We start from the raw sequence: 11,429 nt of genomic DNA on the forward strand, positions 1-11,429 counted from the left end.
AAAATTTTAGTATGGGAGGACGTAGACTATGTTGATTGCTTAATGCTGCGATGGTTCACCGAACCCATATATTTATATGGACACTGTTAACGGTAAGTACATGAGCATCCACGTGCATGGGCGCCAAAATCTAGAAACTTTTAAACGACAAAATCCCAATCTTTAATTTGTTCTCGGAGCGGAACACGACTGCCAAGAGAACCCTTATTATGCTTGAAATTACCGAAACACCAGAGGCCGTCTCGTCGCTGGTGGCCGGCGTTGGAAAGTGGAAGAAGAACGACAAATTGAAACTTGCTCATGACGATGGAATCATAGAACTCTTGATCAAACTGATTGATGTCGACGTTCTATTCCATTCCGGTGCTTTCTATTATGATTCTTCTGCATGATCTCAATTTAGGGTTATAGGGAAAACCCTAATAATCCATGGCGGTTCAGACAACTTCACTTCAGTCCTCTAATTAAAGAGAATTTTCAGTCTTATAAGAGATTTAAATACAGAGTAATGAAGAAGCCTCAAGTTGCCACATGAATATAAAAAGCATTTTGAGAGTGGCTATAGCTACTTCACCATTAAACCTTGCCGTTTGTACTTTGTAGCTCGCCGAATGAGTTTTCAAAAATGGTGGCATGAACGTAATTTTATGGAGAATATGGGATAATTTTTGGATTTCAAAATTGCTTCTAAGGAATGCAACTTTTTAGAACTAAATTAAATGCTCAGTGAACACCGCCAACGCGTCTTGAAGTCTCTGCAAGCCCATGCTTTGGCTCCTCGGTAGTCGGTACAGAGTCTACGGACAGACAGAACCTTAAAACGCAATCTCACTCCAACCTCAACCTCTCTCTCTCTCTCTTATTAAATATTTGCTTGTGGATCTAGTAACATGAAAACTCTCCAATTAACTCTTTCGTCTTTAATATATTTGTTTCTAGCCTCGATTGATGTTTGTGTGACAAGGAACAAGAGAAGAAGAACAGAAGAGAAGAGGAAGAGGAAGAAACTCGTTCTCAGAAGAGGAACTGCAAAATAATGGTAGAGACGACCCAACAACCTCCACAGGTGGTGCCACCACCTCCATTAGTTGCGGGACCAAGAGCGTTTCCTCCAGCAGAGCAGCTTCACCAGCTTCACTACTGCATCCACTCTAATCCTTCATGGCGTGAGTTTTTTTCCCCTTTTTTGCTTATATACTCTTGATTTAGGCCTTCTTGGTTCATTATGGCTTGGAATCTCACGTAACATTTACCGAGTAGTGGGACATTGATAGGTTTTATAAATTTTATGGTTTTTGTATCTTTTGGTTTCAAAGTTTGTTATGATTTGGAAGTGTCTGCATTGTTGATCTTTCTAATTTCTGGTTTTAGGAATTGGTCTTCAACTATTTCGTAAAATTTTGGGTTCGAATTCTCTTCCCCCCTCGCTATCTCTCTATGTATGTGTGTTTCCTATTTCTCCACTTAACCGGATCCATCTCTGTTAAGAAAGAAGAAAGTTTTTCAAGTTGCTTTCTCTTGGTGATTCTAAAACTACTTAATTTCACAAATCAGTGAAGCGTTGCTGAATTATAATTCAATCTTTTCACTCACAAATCCTGATGACTCAATTACCTCTAGGCCTAATGATATCAAGGCTGCTACTTTCTTGATGCTTGGGAGATTATTAAAGATGATCTTATTCAAGCAGTTCGTTTCTTCTTCTTCCAACCATAAAAAATCAAATGCATCAATCATTTGTCTGATTCCCAAACATGATGGGGCTGATAATGTTTCATCTTTTCGCCCCATCTCTCTCATCAACTTATTATACAAATTTATAGCAAAAGTTCTTGCTAACAGACTTAATTAGTTATTGATGATTTGGTTAGCTATAATCAAATAGCTTTTATCTTAGGCAGAAATATAACTGATAACATCCTTCTTTGCCATGAGGTAGCTCGAGGGTTTGAAAGGCTACATCATTCCCATGCTTTCTTACTCAAGTTTGATATCCACAAGGCTTTTGATTCTATCAGATGGGAATATCTTGATCATCTTTTAAACAGAATGGACTTTCCTCCAAACTTCATTCATTGGATCTATTGTTGTATTTCTAGTGCGCATTTTTCAATACTAGTTAATGGCTCCCCTTAGGGTTATTTGGAGTCTAAGGGCTGTCCTAAATCTCCATTGTTGTTCTCCATTGTAATGGAAGGCCTGTCCTAGTGTTTGGAAGTAAGAAGTTTGCAAAATCTAATCAAGCCTATTCCAAAGTGCAAGGCCCTGAAGATTATACATTTAGCATTTACCGATGACCTTATGATTTTTCCCAAAGCTTCTTCTACCTCCATTCTTCAATTAAGGAAGCTCTGGATACATTTTTGGCTACGTCTGGCCTTCCTATTAATCCCTTTAAATCCTTGGCTTTTTTCTCTTGGGTTTCTGATGATATCAAAGCTCAACTAAAAGATATCTTGGATATTCATGAGGTCATTTCCCAATCAAATACTTTGGTCTTCCTTTGATCTCTTCGAAATTATCTGCTCATCATTGTTCACCAATATTAGATAGACTTCGAAAGAGACTACAATTATGGAAGAGTAAGATTATTTTTTTGCAGATCATTTTGAACTCATCAGATACCAGTCACTTTCGGGCTCCCTGTATCCATTATTACTAAGATTGAATATTTAATGGTTACTTTCCTTTGGAAAGTTCATGAAACTCCTAACTTCCTTCATCCTATTAGTTGGTCAACGATTTTCTTTCCGAAATATGAAGGCAGTTTGAGACTGTGTAGAGTAAAGGAAGTCAACATTACAGGAATCATAAAACAAATCTGCAAAATAGAAACTCTAACAAGACAATATTGGGCTGGTTTTGGGGCCTTGTTCCTGTGGTCTACATCAAGGAAATTCTTCAAAGAAGTTCATCTCTGCTTCTACCTGGAATTTGATTAGATCAAAATCTCAAAAGTCCCTTGGCATAAATTATACGGGTCAGCCTCAATATTCCCAGACATAGTTTCATTGCTTGGCATGCTTTGACATTATCTCTCCCTACACAAGAGTTCCTTCATAGGAGAAACATTTCTATACCTAACTATTATCTGTGTTAGAACTTTCAAGAAATGTGGATCACCTATTTTTTCCTGTCCATTTTCTAGATTTGTTTGGAATGGGGTTCTTAGTAAACAACATCACAATATCCATCCCTTTCAAAGAGAATGGAGGTGGAATTTAAAATGTTTAGTGGTAAATCAATCTCTGACACTATTGGTAAGCTTTCCTTTTGTGCTGTGATTTATCATATTTGGTGGGAAAGAAATAAAAGAAGATAGACCTCTTCCTCGCATACTATAGAACAGATATGGGAAGCTATCTCTTTTGAAATCAGAAATAAACTCCTTCCCCATTCGTTTAGAGAGCCCAGACACATTAAGAAATAGGCATCTTGTCTCTTATTGGAACCTTCCACTCATTTCTCCCCCATCCCCAACTTTTTGACGTATCATCCTTTTATTAGTGTTTCTTCCCTACCACTGTTTTTGATGTATCATCCTTTATTGATGTTTTGCCCCTCCTCGGATTTTGACACGTTGGTCAAGTGCTCACTTGCTGAACGCTTAGTCATTGGTTCAAGTCCTGGAAACAGCCTCTCTAGAAACAGGGTTAAGGCTGCTTACATTTCACCCTCCCCAGACCTGCTAAGTGTGGGAGCCTTGTGCACTGGGTACGGCCTTTTTTTTTATCCTTTGTGGTTGTTTTGGTGATTAGATAGGGGTCCCATTTTTGTCCTGCCTTTTGGCTCTGTCTTTCTACTCTGCCTTTTCCTTTAATTAATTTTCCATTCACCAGAAAAAAAAAGGATCCATCTCTGTCATTTCTATTTCTTTTTCTGCGTGAAAGTTCTTCAGTGTCTCACTTCTGCAAAATGTAACTTTTGATCCCTGACCATGGTTGTATCTTTTCTTTCCTTATCAATTGTTTAGTAATCTCTCAATTTCATTACGCAAAGTGCCATATAATTCAGGAACCTGATCCTGCTAGCACATCATCATTTTTAGTTGCCACAACTGATTTTTTTTACCAAAATAGCTGCTGTGTTGTGTTTCAATTGGTTTTATGTCAAGGACAATGGGATTAATACAAATTCTTCTACCTGCAACTTATTGTCATGATGCACTAAATTTTACAGCGGAAGCGGTCCTTCTGGCTTTCCAACATTATATTGTGATGCTAGGAACTACGGTCATGATTTCATCCCTTATTGTTCCTCAAATGGGTGGAGACAATGTGAGTTCTCTTCATCTTACATCTCATCAAACATAAACAGTTGGATTATTCTGTAAATTTCAGTTCCAGACGTTTGAAAGTTCAAATTTGGTGGATATAAAACAGAAAGATAAAGCCCGTGTGATTCAGACATTGCTATTTATGGGGGGAATCAATACACTTCTTCAAACATTTCTTGGGACGCGACTTCCTACAGTGATGAGTGCATCTTCTGCATATGTGATACCAGTTATGTCAGTTATCAATGATTTCTCTAATAGTGTCTTCACAAATGAGCATGAGGTATGCATAACACAACTATAGAACTTAATATTAAATGGCTATGTTTCTTATTAAGTTCACCCCTAAAAAGGGCATACCCAGTGCACAAGGCTCCCGCCACTGCGGGGTCTGGGGAGGGTCATAATTTTTGCAGCCTTACCCCTGCTTTCACAGAGAGGTTGTTTCCAGATTCGAACAGCCTCTGCCAAAGGCAAATGGAGTAGTTCCATGTGATGGGGAACCTAACGCCCATTTCACTACTCAACTTTCAGCCCCAAACGAGTAGGGGAAATGTATCAAAAGTTAATGCATAGTGATGCTAGATTTACAAAAATGCCACAAACTCAATGGTAACACTATGGTATTGGGTTAACTTTTGAACCACTTTCCTTGCTCATTTGGGCTAAACTTGCCAGTGAGATGGGTGTGGCGTCTTCTATCACATGGAGCACTCACATCTATGGAAAGTTTTGTAATTGCTAAAGATATGTATGGTTTGGGGTGGGGGTTGAGAAGAAAGAACTAACTTTACTAATTTATGAATGATAAAAAGCTACAAATTCAGTGCTATGGTAGTTTCCTGATGCCTCTGGTGCATAATTTATTTTTTAAGAACTGTAAGACACAATTCAATGTTTGTTGTCTCAATGTGCTTGCAGAGATTTGTTCATACTGTGAGAGCTATTCAAGGGTCTCTGATTGTCTCTTCTTTTCTTAATATCATAATCGGGTACAGCAAGGCATGGGGGAATTTTACAAGGTAGTAGCAGTATTATATTGGAAGTCAACCTTTTCCTCTTTCTTTTTGCTGCATTTCAGATTGTAGATTTTCTATAGAAGTCAAGGGTTGAAGACTTGACAAAATAGATCTTGGGAAGTCTTACTCTTGTGATGTTTTTTTAACATGTGCTCTTTGATCTCCTTTCAGGTTCTTCAGTCCTGTTGTTATTGTTCCAGTGGTCTGTGTTGTGGGTCTTGGTCTGTTTGGGAGGGGCTTTCCCCGGGTATTGGCATCTCACTGAACCCTTATTCATGAGTAGTGAAACTTAATAGACCTCATAAAAACCATTTTATAATGTTCTTGTGGTATCTTCAGGTTGCTGACTGCATTGAAATTGGTCTGCCCATGCTAATTCTATTGGTTATCTGCCAGCAAGTAATGTATCTTAGTTGAGCTGAGAAATGTCTAGGGTGTTCTTCTCTAGAAAGTAAAATTTGAATTTCCTATGCTAATTGCTGTTCTTGCAGTATTTGAAGCATGTTCATGAGAGCACACATTCCCTACTTGAGAGGTTTGCCTTGCTTTTCTGCATTGCAATTATCTGGGCTTTTGCTGCTATCCTTACTGTTGGTGGTGCTTACAATGGTGTCCGTGAGCAGACTAAGATAAACTGCCGCACTGACCGTTCTTACCTAATGTCATCAGCTCCTTGGTATGGTCCAAGTTACAGTTTTTGTCCATTTGTTTTTCCATGTAGTTTTTTTACTATTCTTTGAGAAATTAACTCTGGTGACACCTTCTCTGACGTTGCCTTGATTCTAGGATTAGAATTCCATACCCTTTTCAGTGGGGTGCACCCATTTTCCGTGCCAGTCATATCTTTGGCATGATGGGAGCAGCACTTGTTTCATCAGCTGAGGTTTGTAGTTAGTATCCCTATCTTTTTCCTTAGCTGTTGACTGTATCTATGGTTGGCTTTCACTTTTATTCACCAATTTATCTTCAATGCAGTCAACTGGAACATATTTCGCTGCTGCACGTTTTGCAGGAGCTACACCACCTCCAGCACATGTCCTTAGTCGAAGCATTGGCCTGCAGGTTGTCTACATATAAAGAACTGTCAATTGGATTTTCCTATATGAAACCTTTCTCCTTCATTTTTCTAGGATGTTAGTGCAAAATTCACATGTGAAATTACATAAAACATGAGGACAATTTGAGTCTTTGACAAATAAAATTTCTATTGATTCTTGAATCACAATGGTACATCCCTCTAAAATGGCCTTTTGTGAGTGTATAGTTCTTATTAACAGTCAATAGTAAGACAAGGGCCAGGTGAAACAGTTCGCAATTTTGGGAAAGGTGGTGTTCCATCAAATCCTGTTTTTTTTTTCATTAATATAATGGAGATGGATTAGCTTTGTCTTACTTTATTTGAACTTTAAGCTTGTTCAATGAGGGAAAGATGCTCTGTTGTTCTCTTGGCAAATGCTTGTAAGCTTTCCCTTTCTAGAGTAAAGCCTTAAGTATCCAAGGAATAATGCGTATGTGTGTGCAAATAGAGTTTTTGAATGCACATGCGCATGCCCACATGTGAAAGCTCCCCCTGAGATTATTGGAAATTTTCTTCTTACTAATCAATCCTTCTCTTTGAATCTTTGATTAGTGAAGGTTTCTCCTATTAAGGGATTTATTTAAGCCTTTCATCTTCCATTAGAGCCTCCAAGGAAGGAGTTTGTTAATAACCTCTATTCTCCTTAGGTTGAATGGGATCTTCACTGGTATAATACTTGGGATCTATGGAGTATGGATAATGAGTTACAATATTCCATATAAACCTAGTTTTAGCTGTGCTGAGTTTGGTGACTCAACTTCCACTTTGAAGTCCTCAATTTAAAGTGAAAGTGTACTTGGTGGTTTTATGGGTAAAATTTAAGGTTACGTGTCCTAGAGCCTTATTTACAATTTATACAGTTTTTTTGGGTGCATTTGCTTTTGCTTGCAACAGTGTTTTGGTCTTTATATCATTTCTTTATAAAATAATCAAGAGGAAGAAAGAGTTGGCTTATATGTTAATAACTAAAAGAGAGAGGTGTCAGGTATGCTTGCTGCATGATAATGGATATGATGACATGTCTATACATGCAGTTTTGCAACATTAGAAAATATATATTATCAACACTTATCTTAGTTCAAGATATTCATGAATGGTAACCAGAAAAGATAACCCTAATTGCAGCATAGTTTTAAAAGCATCACCTAGGAGACACAAGTGACAAAGTCTAGGAAACCCAAGGCAACCAGTCGTTTTTTGTGTCTAGGTGCGCAGAACACAAAAAACCTGAGAAAATCCAGAAAATGGGAAAATTATAAAAGATGAAGGATGAGGAGGACTGTTACATTCTTAGTTCCATAGGTTCCATTGTCATTGTCATTGCAAGGCAGAGTTGGGGATGGAGCTCCCTTTTCCTCCCTTTTTACCCAATTGAAATGAGCCATTTTTTGGCTCTTTCGTCTTAAAATATTAAATAGATATAATGATCTAAGTTCCATTCATACCCCTGGTAGTGCCTTTTGTACCCCCAAACCTCCATCATAATGACAAAAGCACTTTAAACCCCCTGTTTTCTATGAAACACTTTGGTCGCCTAGACTTGCTGGCACCATGACAACTATATATTGCAGTAAAACCATCAGCATAAACAAGTGAAAAGAAATGACCCCTTCACAAGGATGACATATGCAAATTAGAAAATGTTACTTTTTTCTTGTCTTTCTTTTATTATGCCATTGCAAAGGTTTGGTTCAAGCCTTGATCAAGCTCAACATTATTTTCGTTGAAGATTGATTGTACTTGGAATGTATTGGCTAATTGCAATTATTGTCCATATTTTAATTTCTATTGTCTTTGGTGTTCCTTCCCCGCTTCCCCCACCCACTGCATGAACATCACCACCACCCCCCACCCCAAAAAAAAGAGGGAGAGAGAAAACCAAGCAGATGAGAGGTTGGAAAGTTATGCTTGTTAGAGTCCAAATTGCTATTATTATCTGCATTTTAATTTAGTTCCAAACCAGAAGGAACATTTTAGTCAAACTACTCCAAATGCAAAATAGGGCTTCATGTCTCAAAAAATAATACCAATCCATAAAACGATCTTCACCCTTTTTTGGTTGAGCAGGCATCAGGAATAACTTAACGCAAAAGTAATAACAGAAAATTGAACTATAACAGGACTTCAAATTTTCTTTTTTTGAATATAGCATGTGATTTTGTGATTTACTCTTAAGGTTAACAAACACTCAATAAATTTCCCTTAATCTGTGTTTCTGTCATTGCAGGGTATTGGCACGCTGCTTGATGGGATATTTGGTGCTGCTTTTGGTACTAGCGCATCCGTGTAAGCCACAAATGAGCATTTTTTCATTAAACCCACTGTCCTTTTTGTGAATGTGCCCCTCCTTATTCTCTTACACAAGTAGTTATTGGGACTCCTACTGTCCTCCTGCTATGCAATATGTAAAGTAATCTCTGAAATTTCTATATTTTATCTGAAGGAGCAGAAATGCACTAGTTATACACCATTTTAGGTCTGAATATGAAGTGAGTAATGGTAAGGGGACAGAGAGAGGTTTTACTTTATCAATGTTGCATCTTGTTCTTCTCTCTCTTGTTTTTCTTCTTACTTCTTTTTCCCCATCTATGGACAAGACTGACAACTCTGTGTGTGTGTGTGTGTGTGAGAGAGAGAGAGAGAGAATTGCAATGGGGTGGGTAAGACGACGGGTCTGGTTTAAAATCTGCCCCACCCTGTTCCATTCCATGGGACTCTGCCCTGGTTGCCAGCGGGGCCCAGTCCATGCATGTTTCATGGTAGTGGGGCTGGGATGGGTTCTGCAACGATTTAAATGGAGCGGGGACATGTTTGGCTGAACTCCGCTCAGCTCTGCCCTGCCCCATTGCAATCCCTATGCATGTTTCAGGCGTGTTTACCAATGTCTTAAATGGGATGGGACAGGGCTGGGTTTGGCTAAACTTCGCTCTACCCCACTGCCATCCTAGGGTAAGCAGTACAAGAAGCTTGTTGGGAGCCAAACATGGTTTCATTTCTTGTGTCTAATTATTTGTTCAGTAAGGACACTTTCGAAATTGTATATGCCTCATTATGGGTCGTCACTTGGTGCACTGATAAAAAGCTCAGGCTGCCAGTATGAAGATGCAGTTTGAGTCTGACAGCCGCCAGTTTGTGCAAATATGCCAAAGCTTAGGACTATCTCCAGTCCACCTTCATGGGATTCTGAGAAAGCAGGACTTGCTCCAGGTTGTGGCCCTTTATATTGTATGTCTCAGTAGATTCTTCTTTGTGGTTGGAGAGGAAAGTTGAGTTGGTGACAGACCTGACGAAGATGTATTATAGAAAAGCAAACAGAAAAAATGTTATGTTGATGAATGATGAATCTTAACTGGGTGAATTATATAACTAGTGTATAAATATACATGGTGTATATAGCAGCGTTCCAAGCTTCTGATTGTGTGTGTCCTAATAAGACTGATTTTTGCAGTGAAAATGTTGGCCTTCTTGGATTGACACATGTAGGGAGCCGGAGAGTAGTCCAGATATCAACTACATTCATGATCTTCTTCTCAATATTTGGTTTGTCCCACCCTCTCCTTCTGCACCCCAATTAAAATGTATTCTATGCTTTGGCTTATTGATATTTGTTTTTTATCACTTTCTTCTTTCCTCAGGGAAGTTTGGGGCCTTTTTTGCATCGATTCCGTTGCCAATATTTGCTGCTGTATACTGTGTTCTATTTGGACTTGTTGGTGAGTTTACAGTCTAAAGGTTTTCTCATGATCAACATCTTTGTCCTCTCCATGTAACATAGCTGTCTTCATTATACTTTCTCATCCTGTGACTGTCATTCTGAAGGAACATTCTGTTGTTTACCTTGTAGCTGCGGTTGGAATTTCATTTATTCAGTTCACCAACAATAACTCCATGAGAAATCTCTACATCTTGGGTCTCTCTCTCTTCCTGGGAATATCCATTCCTCAGTATTTTAGTGATTACACTGCTTCGGATGGGCATGGACCAGTCAAATCACCCGGAGGATGGGTAAGTGATATAGATATGCTCGTATTGATTGTTCAGTTTTCCCAAGTTTCTGAAAATTTTTCACAAAAAGAGTTTCATCACATTCCTTAAACTTGAACCATTCCTATTATACTCTGAAAATCCATTAAAATTGCATCACTCGGAACTCCATTGTCATTATATGAGGAATGTCTCTCTCTGGGTGATACTGTTTTTCGTTTTTGTGTGTCTTTTACAGTTCAATGACATATTGAATTCAATATTCTCATCACCTCCAACTGTGGCAATGATTATTGGGACGCTGCTTGATAATACACTCGATGCCGGGCGTGCAGCTGAAGACAGAGGACTGCCTTGGTGGGTGCCCTTCCAGAATAGGAAGGGAGATGTCAGAAATGAAGAGTTCTATAGCCTTCCCCTTAGAATACATGAGTATATTCCCACCAGATTTCTCTAAGTACTAACACATCCTTGTACATCTGTTACTTTAGTTATGATTGAAATCTTAGTCTCTGTTAACATTTAACAATATATGAAGTAATGTTTTGAGCTGTAGACAAACTTAGACTTCTGATGTTTTCCTTCTGTTTTTACATCAAAATAAAGGGGGTGGGAAGAAAACCAGGTTGGATTTCTTTTCGATGGGTCCTGCATTGTGATTTCCACCACCTGATAGTCAACCAGGTTGAGGTTTATCAAATAAGTAATAGATCCCCAAGTTTTAATATTTTGCTTGTGGGTTGGAAAAGAATGCTGTGGATATTTGAGTTAAGGTCTGGTGTAATGGGTAGATGGTAACAGATACTTTGAGTTTTACTTATATATTTGAATGTTACACACTTCATTTAATATTGAGGATACTTGCATCATAAGACAGTACACACCAAGGTAATGAGTTCACCCTTATCAGACTACTCATATGCCAACCAAACTATATCTGCTGTCATAAACAAAATGGAATCAACTAAACAAGCTTATTTCAAAGAAAACAGCTCTGTCATGTAATGAAGTACCACAGCTTGTGGTCCACGAACAGTTGAATTGGTTACTCTCTCTCTCTCTCTAATTCGAG

The 11,429-nt window shown here is 38.5% G+C and overlaps 1 protein-coding gene across 1 annotated transcript; it reads left to right on the forward strand.

Moving 5' to 3' along the window:
• Window positions 1–966: 966 nt before the first annotated feature.
• On the forward strand, window positions 967–10,918 carry LOC122658168 (nucleobase-ascorbate transporter 3-like). Its single transcript, XM_043853077.1, has 14 exons — window positions 967–1,166; window positions 4,180–4,277; window positions 4,383–4,559; window positions 5,198–5,298; window positions 5,467–5,542; window positions 5,635–5,694; window positions 5,787–5,971; window positions 6,082–6,178; window positions 6,271–6,357; window positions 8,601–8,659; window positions 9,822–9,913; window positions 10,009–10,086; window positions 10,218–10,378; window positions 10,596–10,918. The coding sequence occupies exons 1-14, from the start codon at window positions 1,037–1,039 to the stop codon at window positions 10,812–10,814; spliced, it is 1,620 nt and encodes a 539-aa protein (XP_043709012.1). The 5' UTR covers window positions 967–1,036; the 3' UTR covers window positions 10,815–10,918.
• The last annotated feature ends 511 nt before the right edge of the window (window positions 10,919–11,429 follow it).

The sequence above is a fragment of the Telopea speciosissima genome, chromosome 4 (assembly GCF_018873765.1).
Source record: "Telopea speciosissima isolate NSW1024214 ecotype Mountain lineage chromosome 4, Tspe_v1, whole genome shotgun sequence".
Taxonomy (NCBI): domain Eukaryota; kingdom Viridiplantae; phylum Streptophyta; class Magnoliopsida; order Proteales; family Proteaceae; genus Telopea; species Telopea speciosissima.